This window comes from Pyxicephalus adspersus, chromosome 6 (genome assembly GCF_032062135.1).
Source record: "Pyxicephalus adspersus chromosome 6, UCB_Pads_2.0, whole genome shotgun sequence".
Lineage (NCBI taxonomy): Eukaryota > Metazoa > Chordata > Amphibia > Anura > Pyxicephalidae > Pyxicephalus > Pyxicephalus adspersus.
This window is the reverse complement of record NC_092863.1, coordinates 5,853,057-5,874,132: the sequence shown is the minus strand read 5'-3', so window position 1 is coordinate 5,874,132 and position 21,076 is coordinate 5,853,057. Positions and strand designations below refer to the sequence as shown.

General features: G+C 36.8%; 1 protein-coding gene across 1 annotated transcript; it reads right to left on the bottom strand.

The window, feature by feature from the left end:
- Positions 1-185: 185 nt before the first annotated feature.
- On the bottom strand, positions 186-20,673 carry MYLK2 (myosin light chain kinase 2). Its single transcript, XM_072414283.1, has 12 exons — positions 20,359-20,673; positions 16,713-16,979; positions 14,045-14,307; positions 13,444-13,549; positions 12,455-12,548; positions 11,877-11,986; positions 10,549-10,690; positions 7,865-7,935; positions 7,123-7,251; positions 6,250-6,402; positions 3,263-3,395; positions 186-2,127 (listed from the first exon to the last, which is right to left on the bottom strand). Exons 2-12 carry the CDS (start codon positions 16,793-16,795, stop codon positions 2,059-2,061), a joined length of 1,353 nt encoding a protein of 450 aa, XP_072270384.1. The 5' UTR covers positions 16,796-16,979; positions 20,359-20,673; the 3' UTR covers positions 186-2,058.
- Between the last annotated feature and the right edge of the window lie 403 nt (positions 20,674-21,076).

The window sequence follows — 21,076 nt, the reverse complement described above, 5'->3', positions numbered from 1 at the left end:
ACTGTGCTGCTCACTGTTTTTCTTGTTGGAGATGTGCATGACGACATGCAGGCCAAATAAATCCCTGGTTTTGCTTGTGCTTCCTCCACCTTTTTGCTGCATTTTTTATTTTCCCTACCTGTCGTTTGTCCTTCGCTGTTCTAACAATGTAAAAAGTATATCTAAAAAACAAACAGACCATGATATTCTATACATAAATGCCCATTTATTTTGCAAATGCTGTACAATCTTCATGTTTTACAGTAATAAATAATTGGCAGTGAACTGGCAATTGTCAAGCATCTCATATTTCAGATGCCACTCACAACATGATTTATGCAATCTTTCAATCCAATTCATTATTTATATTGAATATTTAATCACAGATTTGTATTTAAAATATAAACTACATCAAGTTACTTTAGTGGTCAGAAAGAAAAAACAATGAACTAACTATAAAATATTTGAGTCACCCATTTACAGATATTCGTGTACATTCAGTATGCCAAAATGTAAAATTAACTTTTCTTATGACAATTTGCAAAAAAGAGCCTTTAGCTAATTTGGGAAATGAAGTTGCTGTTATTTGGAGTGATAAAGACTGAAATCTAATTAAAGGCTTACAGTGTGTAATTGTGTGTATATACCTATCACACAATGTGGTCAATGTGGTTAGCTGCTCCTAGGTGCATAGCAAAGTCCTGCTCCTGTTTGCAGCTCTACAGGCAACACATTTGCATGTGGTTGTGGTCATGGTGTGGTTCTGTGGAACTGTGCCACAATCTGTCACAGCCATGTGCAAAAAATGGTTCCCAATTGCTGCCACTCATTTTTACCACAGATCTGAAATTGCCCTTGCAGTTGTCACTAGACCAAGAGTTACGGATAAATCTTACAGTGGTGACCCTGTTCATGTAACACAATTGTCTCAAAGGGATATTCCCTAAAATTGTATATATGTTTTGTGACTTACTGGTGACTTGTTCTGCCTCCAACACAGGAAGTGAAGAAAAATATCCCAAATAGGATCAGATTATAAAAAAATATATTTAACCTTTCTCTATTCCACCCAAAAAAATGACCACACATACACTTAAAAAGATAGTAAAGGCGATTCTGCCATGGTTTACTATAACAAGTTTTAAAAAAAAAAACATTCCTAACCCTAAACATAGTCATTGGAATCCTTCTATAAGATTCTAAACAACATCTCCATGAGGAGCAAATATTTTATCACACAGAGCCACAACTAAAGATAGGAAGGCCCACAATTCAAGCAAGACCCACAGACAGCCCACTAGAAAACTATGACGCCTGTGACAAAGCAAATGTAAAAAAAGAAATGTTATCTTGTAAAGTTGATTTATGGCTTATTAAAGAGGGCTCTTCACTGAGCTGTAAAACTCTCTTGCTTTCAAGTAAACATAACATGTGTGCAAGTTGTTTCTTGACAATCAAATTAAGGACGCAGTGGAGTTGCTGCTTTTTACTTTACGGTTTTTTAATTAGCAATCTTAGCTGACCAGCAACATGGACTGCCAAATACAAAATAGTAAAGTAAATAGCCAATATGTCAGGTAAACAATCTCAAAAGCTGTACAATATGCATATTTGTCAAGAGACAACCTAGCAGGCTGGCAGACAAATGTAAAGCTTTGTATTAAAGCTATTTAAGGATTTTTGATTTTGCTGCACGGTCCTTTACATCTGTCACCAATTAAAGACTGGACATATCTACTTCACTGTAAAGGGATTATGAAACAACTTTATTTGCATTTCTTGTGTCATGGTGCTCATAGGGGGGATACCGGTATGATTCTTGAAAATGTTTAAGGCACTTTGGAACCAACAAGGGGTCACATAGTAGGTTTTCTGAGGTATTTTTAAGTACATTTCAGGACAGGTTCGTCAATGCCGTTAAACAATTTCTTTGCCCAACTAAATTAATAATTTAGAACTCTAAAACTACATAACCTTTTGAGGCCAGTCCAAAATACTGCAAGTTCAACAAAGGCAAAAGATGGGTCAGGCTGCCTTTATGGCTATAAAAAAGGTTGCATCCAATATTTATTTTGACAGTCAGGTGAGACAGCTTGTACTCCCACTCTTCAGAAACCTGTTTGCTGCGGCCACTGCAAAGATGTTTTTCTGTTGGCGACACAAAAGAGGTTTATCAATGTTTGTTAGAAAAAGTAATTAATATAACATTACAATGGGGTTAGAAATAAGGTGGGAAAAGACTTCTATGCTGGGCAGAAAAAATTCAGAAAATGTATACTACTGATATGAAAAATAACACACTACTACTGATAACTGAATAATAACACAGGTCAACATTCATCAGGTCATTTTTATCAGATAATTTTATGTGGGCTATGCAGTATTTTTGATGCAGATTTCAAATCTATGTTCAGTTTTCTCTAGCAGGTCTAGTTTTTGAAAAACTGATTTAGAAAAGTTTGCTGTGGTTTCTGATGATTATCAAAACTAATTTGTTGACCTCTGTAATAGAATATGTTTCCTATCATTAAGGTTTGCTTGGGTTACAGAAGTCTGCAGAATGAAGGAGGCAAATTAGAAATCTGTCTGAGCAAAATTGGTACTTAAATTAAACTAAACCTTTTTACAGTCACTTTTGGTGACTATTGGTAATACCTCTGCACTTCTCAAGTTTGAACACCTGCTGACCCTTTATGAGGGATACCCAACATGTTTGCTCTTAGTTCCTAGGTCTGCAAACCTGCTGTGCCAATTTGAGGGTGTTGTGAGTGTTTTATTTATAATTATTATGGGAAGCAGTCATTTAAAGGAAAAGTTTGACAACATTATTTTGAAAAAAGATTAAGGTGTTAAAAAGCTGTTTGGTTTCAGTCAACTTTAGCAAGATATAATTGAGGTTTGTAAGGTTAGGAGTTTAATCAATCAAGATCACAGTTGCTTGGTTGGTAATACAAATGTCCAGATGGGTAAGTGTGGAGTAGGAATGGATAAAAATGGAAGAGAGTGAGTTGTATGAATCAAGATGGAAAGGAAAAGGTTTGTAATGGATGTGCTCAGGTTACAAGTTTTCGAGTTTTGGGTCATAATGGAAAAGTATAAAATGTGTAAATGTGTGTGATCAGTTTTAATGTATCAAGCCATAGGTAATTAAGATGGATGGCTGTAAAATTTGGATGAATATAGGCAGTTGATTTTGTAGCAAGATATAACATGGTTTAAACCTATAGGATACTGAATGAATCCTGAAGACAAAGAAAACTTGAAAGCATTATAACTATCTCACCTTCCATCGTCTCCTCATCATGTATTTTCGCAATTCAATCTGTGACTTTAGGAGACGGTTACAAAGTTTGGCCTTTCTAGCAAGGTCATTGAGCCAGGGATGTTTCAGACACTGAGCAGCACTCATCCTCCCACTGGAAAAAAAATATAATTTTAGACAAAACATGGACTGGTATAATAAATAAACTGTGAAGCTTGCTGTATAAGCTAATTGTGAAAACCTGCTAGGACTTGTAGCTAATGAGCTGCTAGAGGTTTGAGATATGCACAGCTCTTTTCTGCATACCTATATAATTTGTGCATACCTGCATATATTACACTGGTCAACAAACATTTTCTTGCCAAACAGATTAAAGTCATTTTAGGTTATGTTTGATGCACACATTCCAAATATGATATTGGTTTTGCTAGATTGGCTCTAGTTTTTGAAATAATGACCTCAATAATAACCTCATAGAAAACTAATGAAACATGAAAATTAAGCAAAATCAACTAGATATGCCTACATATACAATATTAAATTTTTGAAATACTCAAAGTCAATATATTCTTTATTCAGTGTATTTACAGAACTAATCACAAAGAAGTAATTGAAAAACTCAGTTTGTATGATTTCCTTTTATGCTGATGATCAGGACAATCACATTGAAGGCTCCAGCAGTAGTCTGCCATCATGTGTCTATTCCATCTGGCCTGATACCTTTCTTCCATCACCTTTATATCTTCATGGAACCTCTCCTCTTGTTCCTCACTGAAATCGCCAAGGTTTTGTGAAAATTTTTGCAAATGGCTATGGAGATAGTGTACCTTTACGCTCATGGTAGCACCCAAATTTTTAAAGTTTAAGAGCAAGTATTTTACCAGTTCTTCATAATTTTATGCTTTATGGTTACCCAAGAAGTTTTTGACAACCATGACTTAGCTGTGCCAGGCAGAAGCTTCAGTATTAGTCATGTTACTTGTGAAGATTGAATCATTTATCAGTTTCCGAATCTGGGGTCCATCAAAGATTCCTGCTTTTAGTTTTTCAGTACTCAATCCAGGGAAGAATCTATAAGTTTATTTGAAGCAATACCCATCCTTGTTCAGATCTATATCAAATTGCTTCATTAATCCCAACTTTATGTGTAGTGGAGGGAGAATTATTTTTTCTTTGTTAACCCTTGGCTCGTTAATGATGTTTGCTGCACCTTTTTTCATGTTTTCCCTTGGAGGCCATGTCACTTTTTTCCAGTGATCCTGCTTTGCTGTATTATCCCACAAGCAGATGAAACATGGGTACGTTGTATATCCACTTTGTGTCCAAGTAGGAAGTTCACGATTTTTAAATCAACACATATGGACCATTGGTGTTCATGATAGCAAAGCTTTCGGTATAATATATATATATATATATATATATAAATATATATGATATTTTAGTATTCTTCTTTAGGTTTTGTTGAGCGACCAATTGGAATTGATGCATAGCAGTTGCCATTGCAGTAAAACAGATTTAAAACTTTAAGTGGAACGGTCTATGAGAAGCTGCCAGTCTTCTGCTTGGTATTCTGGTACTCCCATATGGGCTAGTAGTCCAGCGATGTTACAACAGTACACAAAGTCTCCATCTTCACTGAAATATGGTAGGAGTGTCACCTCTCTTGTCCTATAAACCTTTATTTTAACTTCCATTGTCAGACAGTTCTTTTCTTTTAGCCTGGATGCTAAAAGTTCAGATGTGTACTGATCACTGGCATGGGCACCATGCGGCACATGTCGTCTTGCTGATTCAAAATCAGGGTACTCCCATTTGTTTTTCTTGTAACGATTGAAACCTTTTACATTCACGGCACAAAAATAATCATTATGATGATTTTTGGGCTCTCGCCATACTATAGGTACACCAAATTTCAAACTGTTCAGTTTTTCATTTTTCCACTGACGTAAACACTCTACACAAGTTTTACAAACCATATGGGGAGCCCAATACTTATCTTAGTCCCCCAATTTAACTTTTCCTAGCGGTAACCCTGAGTGTGACTCGGGGTAGAAAAAAGTAGGTAAACCTATGGAAAGGTTAGTACATACAGCCCTTACCTGATCCGCCGGGGTCCTGCGTTGTCCATCGCCACGATCACTGTCTTCTTCCTTCATCCTCCGGCGACTTCTGCACAAGATGAGTCACCGAGGGAGTTCCTCGGTAGTATAATATAATAATATAAGTATAATTTTATTCTTTTTTTAATTAAAAAAATTAAAAATAAATTAATAAAAAAATATTTAAATGTATTTAATTTATTGTTTTTACATGATTTTGTATTTCAAACTTTATTATACTCATACTATTATATTATACTGTAAAATACATTTTCATAAAAAACCATACCGCTTTTTCAGGTAAAATGTACCGCTTTTAGACATATAAAACCGGAAAGAAATATACCGCTAGGGAGGTTAATACAAAAATATGCAAGATATGCTTGTTTCTCAAATTCTGTATTGCTTCTTCTCTGTTTTTGCTGAGAATATTCACCACAAATGTAGCAAAATACATTAGGGCCATTTCCACAACTTCTTCTTTAAGAACTCTGAAGAGTATTTCTGTAAAAAAAAGAAAATGGATGAATAAAAAGAAGGCAAATGAAAGTTCCTTGAAAATAATGCTACATTTAATATATAAAATGCAAAATATTGGTGTAAATAAAGATTGATAATAATATGCTGTGTTAACATTTGTTGTTGGTAAAATCAGTCTATTCTGATTCATGTATCACAAGAACTAGAGCCAATTCAATTAAACTGATTGAATATACCTGAAATACACTAAATATATTAAAAAATCCTTGACAGGTGAAAAAATTTTTTTTTGTTGAGCTGTGTTATTACAGTGAATAATTCTAGTGCTGCCTAGGAGACATCAAGCTTCATGGATCCTAAGCAGCCATGATATTTGTTTGGAAGCTGCAGATGGCCCATTTTAAATGCAAAACCTCAAATGGTTCTTACCCCTTTTCTTTGACCAGCAGATTGGATATAAAATCTTTAGCTTCTTCTGATACCTGTTCAAAAGGTTCTTCTTCAAATCCTGGGTCACCTGCCAATATAGCGTTCATGGTCTCTGCATCGTTATCTCCCAAGAACGGGGACAAACCACTGACCCTATGAATACAGGAAGTGTTATTGACTGGAGACAGGACAGAAGCCTGGACTTGCAAGAGTACATTTAAATGGACTACACATAATTATCAACCATCCAGTCTTATGCCAAAGGTATGCCATTCATTTCTAACAAACACGCTTTAGTTTACAAAACAGTTTCCCAGGCTACAAACAGTCAAAAATTATTTCTAATCACAAATTCTTATGTAGGATGGAAATTTGAAAAACACATTTATTTTTAAAACACAGATAACTCCTAGATAGCAACTGTGCCAAAGCCTTGAATTGGTCTGTGGACCCCAAGGTGACCTTTGACAATTTCCTGCATTGCATTAAGTTTTAATGTAAAGGAGGAAGTAAAAGAGCTGAAACACATAACGCTTTCACAAAACAGGGAAATATATTCAATTTATAACTGGGAGATCTCGATTTTAAAACATCCAGGGCATATAGAATTCCTCATGCTGCCGACCATGCTTCACTTATACTGCACTAATATTTACATTTTAAATTTTGATCCTTTATTAAAAGCAGCAATCTCAAGTAAATGTTAGACCTATGAGGTGTAGCAATTGTGCTCTGTATTCTAGCTAATTCAGCTGCAGACCTTTATATTCTTAACACTGAGCTAAACACTACAGAAAAATGAAGGCAACAATTTGCATTTAATGGTCATTAAGTACAATAATCTGTACACAAAACCACACTGTTCAATATTACATCATGTATGTGATGACACCAACGCTCCACATGTCTGTTGGGAAAGAGACATGATCGAAATTAATCACTTCTGGAGACAAGAATTCCGGTGTCCCAAAAGAGACTTTCAGCTTGTTCTGTGGCTTGTACCTGGATGAAACACAAATTTAGCAGAGAATAAATGCAGAGCACGGATGAGCAACCAATCTAATTTCACTACACGGCAGGCTGATTAGTAAGAGACAAACATTTTTTGACTGATTATGCATGAGTAGTACACCTTACAGATTTCTTTTGCTAAATAAACAAATTTAGCTTCAAAATTACTGTTATGGGCAATGCAGTTTTATGTAATACAGCTGCAAAGATTGCAAGATTACCAAGCAGTGCTAGTCTTTCTTATAAATATGCTCAGTATTTATGATGGTGCTCAATTATACAAATATTACCCTAGCTAGAAAATTTTTCTTTTCCCTTCTTCCTTTCACATGACTCACCATTGGGCTATCCATTGAAGGGCTAAAAATCATGTGCAGAGAAGTGAAGGACCATGGCAGAGGTATATTTTCCTATGTAAAGTAAACATTTGCAATATAAAGCAGCCCAGGTTTCAGGGCTCTAAGAGATGATTGGAACTGTGTACACTACTTATATACCATGTAACTACAGGCGCATTTTAAAAGGTGTATGCAAGATGCAGGAATATAGAAATCCACACACAGATAAAAACAAAACAAGCATAAGAAATTTACATTCATCACACCTTCGAGCCAGCCCAAAGTCTATGATCTTCACCATATGGCTGATAGGAGACACACAGACAATATTTTCTGGCTGTTGGAAGGGCAGGAAAGAGTAAGATAACAGCTGAAATTTTCATATTTCCAATAAAACATATTTTAATAAAAGTAGATCAATTTATATCTATTATGTCTAATTGGTTTATCTCTAAATCTTCACAGTGAGTTATAAACCACAGGTATCACAAGTGTACATCAACTCAAAAACAAAAGCTTTGCTATGTTATGGAGAACAGCTACTTTTTAGCATGCAATAGTTCCTAGGCACTCCTTTGTCAACTCCTACAGCGTTTTATCTGTACTTCGAGATCATCCAGTGCTCTGCTGCCTCTGAATGCTGGTTTCAGGAGGGAGATGAGTGGTGGTGTCACTACTGTGAACCTCAAAGTTCTCCTTGCTGGAGGCTCCTGAGATGCAAAAGCAAAATTTTGCCAGGATAGCCATTTCCAAACAGAGACAAAGAACAGAACAAAGCAAGGTCATTGGGTAAAGACAAGCTGCAGCAAGATCCTAGGCATTACTGGTGTTCCTTGCCCACAGCTTTATGAAGTTCAGTGGGCAGCAGAAAACGTTTCTCTACTTTTTGTTGCCTAAAGATCCATAAGATCAGACTGCAGGGGCCACAGGCTAAAAATACCTAGAGGTTTTTAAAGGAGGATTTGGAACACACATCATTTAATTAAAAACTTGGAACAATCTGTCACTCTATTACTTTTCCCATTCCATTAAGGGGCTGCATTTGACTATCATTTTAAGTATTCTAGATCTATTTATTACACTGCCCAACACTATTTATTAAGTTACATAAGCTACATGAACCCTAATGAGTTATGTCAACCACTATAATTTTATTGTGCATAATTAGGAATAGAATTGTCAAATCAAACTCTGCCCATGTGTATCCCCTGCTATTGCTAGGTAAAAGAAAGCTTCAGCCAAGTAAAATTTGCCTAAATGGATGGCAGGGCTGACAACTATTTACCCTTTTCACAGACACCATTTTTTTGTGAATGCACAATTTTGTTAAAGCTTTCTTTAAAATGATCCAATTTTTAAAAAGGCTATAGTTAAATACAGAGGTGGAATATACTATAAACTATATTTAAATACAGAGGGAGCAATGAGATTGCATTCTAGTATAGTGTAATGTTTTCCAATGCAAAACCACTGTAAAGCCTGCCAAGGCATCCACCGCTGGTATCTTTTGTGTGCCAGTCTGAGCCAATTTGGAAAGGGCAGGGACGTCATCCCTCGGATTTCTAACAGCCCCGATCGTCTCTCTAGTGGGCAGCAGCTGGGCAACTGGACACTAATCTGATACTATACCAGTGTCGCATGTTATCTGATCTGACCGACTACTGTTTAGACTTGGGGGTGCTCTGATAATAAGAGCTGTCCAAGCACAACGTGTGCAGTTAATATATATGTCCTCTCTTCTGACCAAATCTCTACTCATTCCTTAGTTACTAGGCACAAAAACTTTCTGTGAGGCTGTAAAAGGTTATAGGTCACTGCTTCTGTAAGCAGACTTGTCTGATCCCTCCACCTAAGCCTTGGGGATTTGGACACTGATATTCTCATAGGCTCCTATAAATATGCCACTCTGGAAAGTTGCACAAACATAGCTGGAGCAATATATCAATATGTATCTGACAGCGAGAACTGGATGAAAGAGGAGACCTGCTCTGTAAAACACCACAGAGGGTATTAAATGTGAAAACTGCTTTTTCCACTTGTCTAATTCAGTTCAGTAATTAGGCAACATCCTATAGATGGATGAAATGAACTTTTATGTACTTACCAGTAACATTAACTGTGCAGTTTACCAAGCAGCAATCACAGAATGTCTATCAGATGAAATAAAACCAAAATAAAGCCACACACCTCTGCTGTAGACAGAAATCACGAAGAGCATATAGCTAAGGTAGCTGTTTTTTTGTAGCGTATACTAGACCCATTAAATAGTTTCCCACATTACTATAAAGTTTTCTGTGGTATGTCTAAGAAAGTTTTATGTTTAATGCAACATAATGTGGGAAAAAATTATGTTACAATTGTTTACAGTTTTGTAATATCTCTAAATACAATGGCTTTATCCAAATGAGACTAAAATGGATATTTGCAAACAAGGTTATGTCTGCTGGGGAAAACAGGCCACGTAGCTGATAATGTCCAAACAGCTAGTAAAAAAGTCTTCCTAGGTTTATCCAAACCTAAATATATATTATCCCTTGGAGCTAAATTTGCAGTGCTTCTGAGAGGCACGATGATGTTTAGTGCAAATTTCCTACTATGCTTCAGCATTGACCTCACAAGAGCAGGAGGTATTAAAACCTGGGAACACACTCAGGCATTTTAGAAATTATAGCACCAGGAATTGTAGGGAATTAGCAGTCAGCATGAATACTAGGAGAAACACTGGGTTTAAGAAGGTAGTGTTTTTCCCTTGTTTGATTTGTATTGTTTGGATTTTTTAAACTGCTATTTTTGAAACCCTATTTACGTATAACTTCTGCTTTATTTCTCCAGAATTAGACCTCTCAACAGTAGATGTATATTTAGATTGGCATGCCCAGTAAGTCAGCATTTCCCTTCCTACATAGTTAGCCAGCTCTACCATCTCCATCTTTCGATGACACAGAATTACCTTCAAGTCCAGGTGCAGCACGTACATCTGATGCATGTAGAATATGCCCTCACATATTTGGCGCACAAAAACCATAGCGTCCACTTCCATTAGTTGATAGCTGTCATCGATGATCCTTTCAAAAAGCTCCCCTCCACCCACGCTGTGTTTGGATCAGACATACAAAATTCACAGGAAAGTAGAAAAGGATCCAGGAACGTAAGAAAAATAAAAGAAGTTGGGGGAAAAATAAAAGGAATATAAATAAATTAATAATAATATTATCATAAGATAACAAACTTTCTATCACTTACTGTGCTGACAGCAACATCCCAGTACTGTACAAAGATAAAAAACAGAAAAAGGCCCTGACGTGCCCTTTTCTGTTAAGGATCTTTGTCCTGGTGACATCTATTCTCCTCATTCTTGTCATGGTGTCATCAGAGGACCAACAAAGAGGTCCTAATCTTTCCCTGCTTTATTCAAAAGTAAAATTTTAATAATTTAAGACTGAACTCTAGAAAAAATAGTCAAAAACAATAAGGAGGTACAAATATAAGGGCTGTTTTCTGTCTATCAGCTTCTGAAAGTTACAGAACTATTTTCCCTAATCTTCAGAGACTGATATGGTTATCCTTTTGCTTATTCCTATTAGCAAAAATGCACAATATTATTGTAGAATGATTTTCCACCTGTATGCAATGTACCCACAACTACTGTTGTTCCATTGAAGTAAAAAAGCCCAAGCTCCACAGCAGATTATCTTACAATGCTCATACAATATTGTCTTTATTCATACAATACAGAGGTAATGCACAACAATTTTATTTCAGTGTTTAGCCATTTGACCATTTACAAAGCTTGCTAGGTTTACTAAAAAAAAAAAAATGATAATCCCGATTTTATTTATAACAGCAGTGTGAAGACAGCACAAGTTAAAGACTTGGGCCCTGATTTATTAAAGCTCTCCAGTGTGGGAGAGAATACACTTTTATCAGTGAAGTTGGGTGATCCAGCAAACCTGGCATGGATCTGGTCCAGAATTGAAAACATTTGCTAACAAATAGCTAATGGCTTTTAGGAAATCTATTCCAGGTTTGCTGAATTACCCAGCTTCACTAATGAAAGTGTATCCTCTCCAGAAAACTTTTATAAATCAGGCTCTTGGTCTTAAAAAGGGGAGTTTAAGAGTCTGCATTTTGTTCCTGGGGTTTTTGCTTATTCCTATAAAAAAATGGTTGCTATAAAAACAGCATACCACTGACTTCTAGTAGTCCAAAACAGTAGTTATGTTTAGCAAGGATGTGAAATAGAAAGAATAGAAGAAAAAAAAAAACAGCAGAACTTACTATTCCAGCAATAAGAAAATCTCATTGGGGGTTTCAATAGCATCGAACATCTGGATAAGATTCCGGTGATCCAACTGGTTCATTACATTTATCTCATTCAGAGCCATTTCCTGCAGAGAGAAAAGGAGGGTGGTGGGAAAAAAAGGAAAGTGATACTAAAAAAGTAAGAAATATGAGAAACTAGGGAAGAAGGAAAAGCAAAAACGTGTGAAGGTGTTTGTATAGTATATATATATGGGAGTGATATAGAAAAAATAGGAGTGGAGTACAGAATGAGAGGAGTGGAGTAAAATGAGGGAATAGGAATGTTAAGTGGAGAGGGCAAGCAAGAAGAGGCAAATAGATAATGAGAGAGTAAAGCGGAGAAGAAGAAAGGACAAAAACTTGAGACCAGAGAAAAGAAAGGGGAACAATAAGTAGAATGGATATGGGGGTGAGATATGGGGAAAATAAAAGATAAAGCAACATAGAGATAACAAGAGGCAGAGCGACAAACAGATAACACATATTACAAGAAGCAAGATTACATATAAAAGAATGATATTTTGAAATGAACTATTTATGCCTTTCACATTTACCTTATCTTTTTCATTCTGGACTTTCAAAACCTTAGCTACAAGTTGCATACCAGTTGCCTTCTCCGTGCAGATGTGGACCTCACCAAAACGCCCCCTTAAATGCAGAATGGACATTAATATATATCACATTCCATACAAGTGACAATATCTGTACACCTGCTTACTTTAGGTCTTCCAAAAAATGTTTAAATGGTTGTGTTTTTCATACAGTGCTGGTGTTACAAAAAGGTGCATTTTTGCTAAGAACAAAGTTGCAAAAAGTATGATTTTGTTTTTTGTCTGCACCAGTCTTGGACTGCATAAGGAGTGCAAGAAGCAGATCAAGCAGGTCAGTCCAAAACTACAGAAGACTGCAGCTCTTCTTGAGGTTATTGCAATAAGTTTCTATACCAGCTGGGAGATAGTTTCCCGAAAATTTAACTAACTTTAAAGAAAAGCTTTACAATCAGTATTTCTTTCCTTGCAAGAGTTTTGAGTCAAATCAACTAACTGTAACTTTAATCTAAAAATCTTTAAAGTAACAAACCCTACCCTTCTATCAAAGAAAATTGGTCGTGGCAAATGAAAGCTGGCCATAGATCTTTGCACAGCCTATATAAATGCTGCATCCAATGAAATTCTATTATATTGCAGTCCAACAACATTACAATGTGTAAAAAAACTGAAATATCTAAGATGCTTTGTAGAAGGCACCATATCACGTAAACCTCAAAGGGGTTGTACATTAATTTTAATATCACTCAAAGAATAGACATCTAATTCAGGGCTTCAGACTACTTACAGTGGTGTTTTACATTGCCAAAGATGATCATGTATGATCATCTCAGATGTTTAGCAATAGGCCATGACAGCCATTACTTAACAACCAACTGCTAATGAGAACAGATCAGGCTGCTCAGCTAAAAACCTGAAAGGTTAGTTTATTTAAACATTTTGTTTGCTTCTTTCATTTTGCCAGCTCAGCTGCCAAGCACATTGGTTTATCTTACCCGCCAAGAATGTCATCCATGTTTAGGTCATACACATTTGTTATATTTTCAGTCCGAAGAGATACAAATCGATGAGGGAAAGGGGCCAGGGGAGGAGGACAGTCGTCTGTCGAAAAACAAGAAGCATGTGAGCTTTAGGCACATAGAAAACATTTAGAGGATTTTGCATACTACCAAATGGTTACAAGTTTTGATGAATTAGGGGTGTTCTTAGGAAATGTCTAGGCTAGGTCTACCATGGCCAGGCTTGGTGGGCGTTCAGGTGGAATGATTTTCTTTTGTTTCAAGTTGATATGTCAGCATATTTCGGGGTGGGTTTATGTGGGCTATGTGCCTATCTTTCTAATATTTTTTTGCAAGCAGTCCTTGTTTCTGAATGTGTCCCCGCTAGGTGCTAATTGGTCTCCATATGTTGCCAACATTCCTTTTACCACATACTGGCCCTTCCACTGGATGAAACATAAGACTTTCTGAACTGCATGGAAAGGCCCAGGTAAATTGCAAAAGCACTGCTCTTTGCACTCAGAACAGTTATTGTACATGCATTTTAGTTGTGTATGTGCAATTTTGCTGGACTTGTATTTTACCTTCCTGTACACACCTATAATTTGGAAGACATCTTCACCAATGATGACAACGGGGCTCTGTAGGTCAAACACTCCAGGGCTTTGTGGGACACCAAACTTGACCCCAGGACTTGAGTCTGATATATTTGGAGTGCCAGAGTGTAGTTGTTTTTGGTCAGGTTTTGTCTCCTTTGTACAAGTCTCCAGTTTCAGATTCACCTTTGGGCGCTGGACATCATGTGGAGTTGATTTGTTTTTCTTAGAAGGAACATTGTTCTGACTGGTTTTACTGTCTGACCTATAATGAGGTGTAAAAATGTACACATTTTGAAAATACAGGGATTTACTTTAAAACTCTAGTGGAGCACAATAGAAGTGAAACAAAACATAAAAATAGCAGGAGAGCCCAGTTTAATGACCTTGCAAAGTCACATGACCAGCTTTTCTTCAATGACAGGGCTCCTTCTGCCATGGCCCATATTTTATGAATGGGCAGTAAAATGTAGGCCATGGATTTTGTACTCCAGTGAAACATAGAAGAGAGCAGATAGCTGAATCTGCAATAGCACAGGACTCCCAATATTGATTTTTATATGAATAATTTAGCATACTAGAGTCTTGGATGAATATAAAACCATGTTATGTACAAAGGGAACTCAAAGCTCAAGCTTTATCCCAAACACTAATATAATGTATTAGCCTACTCTCCTGCTAGTTCACAGTAAGTAAAATTACATTCTGTGATGCAGAAGAATTTCCTAAATCCCACTACAGTCTCCTTGCAGAAGTCAATTAGTGATCATTCAGAAAGAGAAAAATAAGATTGTACAGTACAGGTTTTAGAAAGCAAATCTTCCCAGCCAATATGTGAGGAGCTTTATAATTAAGTAGCAGTGGAATACTTAGAGATCAAATGAAATAAAACTGAGTGGTGTGCTAGCTATAGAGAGCTGAGAATTAGCAAGGCTTTGATTAGTTTGACTATGAATTTTTGTTAAGTATATGTTAATCTAGCATTAGAGCCTCATATAAACGTTGGATAATTTCAAGAGTACAACTTCAACATGTATTATATCTGTATATAATGATAGATACAATAGTAGATATATATATATATATATATATATATATATATATATATATATATATATATATATATATATATATATATATATATATATATATATATATATATATACAGTTTGCTAAGAAAAGAAGTCAGATGTGCACTGAAAATTACTGATCCTTTCTCCGTCTCCTTTATATAAAAAATATCTTCTATCCTGATAATCTCCTGAAGCCATTACACACTTAACCATGAATGTTATTAAAATGTATTTTACTTGAGGCAAACCTATACTTAGATGGTATTAAGCTGAGCTAAGCATTCACTAAGAAGAGTTTGCACATTTTGTGTCTAACTAAGCAACCTGGGAGCTTCTGAACTCGGGGGTTCTCAGTTTGCATTCGGCATCTCCCAACTACGAAGATGGAGCTCTGCCACATCTCATCACTCGGTGTAAAGCTCTGTGCCTCTCCAAAAAACAGAGAGGGTCCCATTGCAAAAGTACATGAGATGGAACAGATACTAAGCTGGAAATCAATCTCTGCACACTGCTTCTCCGAATGTTCACTGATTTGTCACTTGAATAAGCCCTAAAACTATGGGCAGATATAAAATACACAAATTTATGTTGTTCTCTATTTTTTACTGCATTCTTAAATGTTAATTTTAAATGCAAACAGTGAATGTATTTGATAAAGTCGCTTAGGAAAAAAGAGTATTTGAAGAAAGGTGATAGGGATTCTAACCAACCCCAACGCTACCAAAAATGGTTTGAAATGAACTTATGCTCTTCTTTAAATGTATAAAAATAGATAATGCACCACTGGCCTGCATAATGGCATTGTATTTTTGTGCTTTCTGACAACATACTGATGTGATAAAGGCTACTATACCGTCAAGTTACTAGATTTCCATCCAAGCTGCCCCTGATTTGTACTCCTAACATTTTTGGTTCATCTTTTTGATTGGTTATAGTAGCATCATAGCTTTATCCTGAATAGGACATTTTCACACTAACTTCAAACCCTTTGAGTACCTCTTGTGGTATGGTTAAGTAATAAAGGTTATTTGGCATCATCTACCACTATTTCCCCTGGAAAAAAGATTAAAGGACCTGGATAAGGCTGTTAGCAATTGTGTTCCTGCAGAATTGCAACTTTTTTCTGGGATCCAGGCCAGGAGCATCCTAGAAGGAATGGGTGGGTCAGACATTCCTGCCTTTTTCCAGGCCAGGATGGCTCTGTTGTACACGGCCATTAATAAAGACACCTGCCTTTGTATCAGGGGGAAGTTGTAGCCTGTTGGCCAGTTAGTGAGGTTGTGTGCAGCCTAGGTGCTGGGAGGGGGTGCTAAGAGCCTAGGAGGTCCCCCAAAGTCTAGGTATGTGGCACCAATACCCCCGATGTGTGTGTCAGTCTGAGTGCAAGCTGTAATGCTGAAGGGAGCAGAACTGAGCAGCCCATGTTGTATGGATTTTGAAGCAGAAACACTTTGCAACCGTTTGGGGCATTTACTTAAAGCTGAATTTATTTATGCTATTTAATTTATGCCGAAGTCCAAATAAATGGACTTTTCAACCATTCTACAGTGTCTTGCCATGAGTTGATTGATCCTCCTAACTTGACACTCTGTATTACCTGTCTACAGCTGTTGTTGGATGCACCTCCTTAATTTGACTGATCTCCCCTTCTTTTTTCTTGGTTTCAGAAGAAGGATCCATAGCCACTCCAGAAGGGGCCTTTGACTTTAATTTGTTTTTTTGTTCTGCAATTGTACGCCTTTTCCTGTCGATCTTGTCCAATTTCGTCTGCGTCTTCTCTGTCCCTAGGGGTCCCTGAATCCCCTTCTGATCCTCAGCTGTTCTGGTGGAAGCCGTGGGATTACTTTGTTGTTCACTTTACCCCCTGAAACAAAAACATCCTAATGTTAGATCTTTGTGTTACAATGAAACTCACTGCAAATACCATGACACGTAATTACGAAGAAATAAAAGGGGCAGCTAGAGGTTCATGTGATCAGCATATTTCCAGTTTAATCACTAATTTACATTTTTGGAAGGAGCTTTTCATTTGTCTTCTAATATTCCAAGATATAATAGCCTCAAAATGAATGTAGTGCTGTAATCAATAGTATATCATGAAATCCATATTCGTTTATTTTTTGCTGTCTGTTACCTGATGGGGAGATTTGGCCATACATTCAATTTATTTTAAATAGGACCCTTTGTAAGTCAATGAAGTCTGTCCTCCTTTGGTATATATCACTGTATCAAATTAAATTGCTCAGCATTGTGAATATCAATGTTCTCTATGTATAGCAGACAGATTATGTTACAACCTGGCCATACACTTAACCTATTGTGCAATGTAGCTCCCCATAAACCATGCTTCCTGGGCACTCCTACCCTCTATAACCATACAACCAACTAGTCTACACTCTGTTTACTTAAGCAGAGATCTTCCTGCTGGTATGCCAGGCACACAGACAAAACCATGTTCCCAATCTAAGTATAGAACATCAGGATTTTCGCCCTCTGGGACCTGGGCACTGTGCCAGAGATACCGCCTCATCCTTGGCTCAGGTGGCATGAGTCTCACACAGCCAAGATATGGGACTCCCTCTGCCCTGAGAACATGACACAGAAGAAGAGAGGACTCCAAGCATAATTGCAGAAGATAGCGGGAATCCCACAGGGGTTTCCTGATGGACAACTTTAGAAACAATGGAAATTGGAGCAGCGTTCATTCTTAGTTGATTGTCAGATTGTAGTCTTGTTATAGCAAGACCTAACACGTTTGTCATTGAAGCAAAATTTTGCATTTAACTATATTCATGAAGATGATTCAAACCTTTAAAACTTTTTATGTTGGCATAGGAGTTTTGTAGCATGGGCAAAGAACGCTTTGATTTGATCCTAGTTTGTACAAAATAATAATTTGGTCAATGGGGAATATAAACCATCTACAGCAGTCAGTGGTGGACATAGCATAACAGTGGGCCCTTGTGCAGAACTGATTTGGGGCCTCCGTGGAGGCCCTAAAATGACCATGAAAAGTGTATTCTAAGATGGTGATTTAAAGTAGTAAACACAATTACTAAAATCTTGTAAAACCTTTACCATGTTAAATTACATTTCTGCATTTTTTTTATTTGCAATTTACTTTCAAATAATACTCCCATTAGAGTCTTCCTTTAGGCAGTTCCTGTCTTTATCCCTGTACCCCAATGTCTAAACTAAACAGACTGAAAATGATATTAGTTGAAGCTTTTATTAGATTTAGTAATTGGGTTATATCCATTTACATTTCTTAAATAGAAATACAATAAAACACCATAAGATTCCCTGTTAAATCATCACTATTACCATACCTTCAAGCTCACACATTGCTATCCAAGTATTTCATTAAGGGGGCCAAACACTATTAAAATCTAATGATGTCATGCAGTAAGCAATTGTGGTTATGAGGGAAGATTAAGCTCCAAGTAATCTGTTAGTTGCATGGCCTTCAGTGGTGTGAATAACAACATGCAGACATGCTGGATAAAGTAAATGCATATATTTAAAACGTAAACAGCTCAAAAAAGTTCTTTCCCTTCCTTCAGTCTTGTACAGTTGTACAGACACTTCTCCCATACAGAAATTGATTACTCTGCTCTTATTTGGAGGACATCCTGTATTATATAGCTCATACCCTCACAACTCTCCTTGGTCTACCCATTTTATTCAACGGGTTTCAGTTCTTTCTATCTTGGAGGCTCAGCATTACATATGGGCATTACCAAAAGCAATTTGCATTATAATTTTACTGGGAATGCTAACATCTGACATGTGTCCTTTAAAATATTTAGATTTTGCATTGCTATTCCCTGGAGCCAGCCCACTGCCTATGGCAGAGTGTTCTTGGTAATAGTAATAGTACCCTGCTCTCACCTTATACAACCACAGATTTGCTTTCTTTTTACAGTGACTTAGAGAGATCCAATTATAACCTCAATATTCATCAACCAAAGCCTATTATAAAATGGCAAGTTTTTATTTATAAATGTGGATTCGAATCAGAACTAGCAGTCCCCCCATTTCCTGCGTATCAGATTTATATTATTATTATTATTATTATTAAACAGGATTTATATAGCGCCAACATATTACGCAGCACTGTACATTAAATAGGGATTGACAGACTAATATTATTATTAAACAGGAATTATATAGCACCAACATATTACGCAGCGCTGTACATTAAATAGGGAATTTATACGTTTTTTCTTATCAGCAAGTGCTAATGGTTTTAAATCAAGTAAATATATAAAAGTATGTATATGTAAAAGCCACATTGGATTACTGTAGTACATAGTGACATACTGACTTGTGTTTATGGGTCAGGCCTGACCTTGCGGACTATTGCAACACCCATTGGGTGTCTACTCTATGTGTTCCTTCTAAACTACCAAATAAAATAGTTCAGAGTTTGGGTGAAAGGTTTAATGTAACACATCTAATACAAACTTTCTGAATGATCATAAAAATGTGGGACAGCCAAAGAGGGACAGCCGGCCCCCCAGCACCACCACCACCAATAAAGAACAGTTGAAAGCAATGAATCTAATTATAGTATATAGAATACCTGTTGTAGGATAAAATGAAAGTAATCAGCTGAGTGATTGGTTGAAGTAACAAATATTTTTGTTTTATTTTTTCACAAACACATGCAATACAAAGAATTGCAAGAATCCACTGCACAATAGGTGTATATACATATTATGTTTCTTTCTAGGGAATGTGCTTTGGTATCACTGGGACTAAAAGTGAAGAAAAATCACACATTTTCCCCAGAACAGTATTAGAGGGAAAAATCTTCCAATGGAAACACTTGTTAAAGGGGATTTCCTTCACTCTGGAAGGCTTTTTGTGCTTCTTTTTGTGTCTATAGAGGAAAACATACCTTATTATTTTCTATTAATCCAGAAGAAAATGCATTTTTTTCAATATGTTTTGTCCAACTATGTCAACAAAAAGCAAATTAAAAATCACTGTTTTTTTTCCATTTCATTTACAACCTTCTTATTGGTGATAATGATTAGAAAGGTAAAGCTATTCGGAAAACAATAACTGAATCAAAAACTGAGGGATTGACATCTGATGAAAAAAAGAAAAGGACAGTAAAACAGCTTCTGCATTTTCAGTCTGTAATCCAGCGTTCTTTGACCATCAATTTCCAGACTACAGAATCTAGTATCAATATGCATAATATAAGTAATATTAGAAAGAAATGGTGCAGTTACCTGTAAGAATGTACCAGAGATTCAGCAAGATGCAGTGACCTGGTCCTTAATGTTGTTGATCTGATATGGAGTGGGACATAGCAGTGCTCGGGGTACAATGCTGTGGGTGGAGAGAGTATCCTTTACAGTCCGGGTTGCGTTATTGCCACCAGACACACCTGTCACTGTTGGATCTGACTCCTCAGATACGTCCCATTCTTAAAGCTGAAGAATTAAAAGAAACACAAGGACGCCTGTATGGCCTGTCTCCCAAACGCCCTACAGTCCCTGATTTCTGGCTGTTATCAGGATGCCTGCTTGCATCTTTTCTTCAAACCTTGTGCTCTCCATGCCCGCAGAGTGTGCCCAAGCAGGGCACCAAGAGTTAATGCCACAGTCTAGGACATCGAATCCTGTCTCCCCCCTGGCTTGTGCCCCTGTACTGGGATTACCGGGACAAATTTTAGCAGCTGGGTTGGGTCATTAGCAGCCATCAGTCACAGGAGTTTCCTGCCCAGGTTGGGCTTTGACAGGCAGGGGTGTAAGGATGATCTGATCCTTGTTGTTGATCAACATATGACCGGATCGATGGGCTTGCTAATCCAAGTCTGGACCAGCTGCTGTTGTTGTTGATTAATTACTCATCAATAAATAGAGGTACTGGGCACTAAAAGGCCTGACTTTTTTATTTTAATTTTGGAGCTGTTGCACAAACCTAACAGTATTTCTTTTTTGTAAT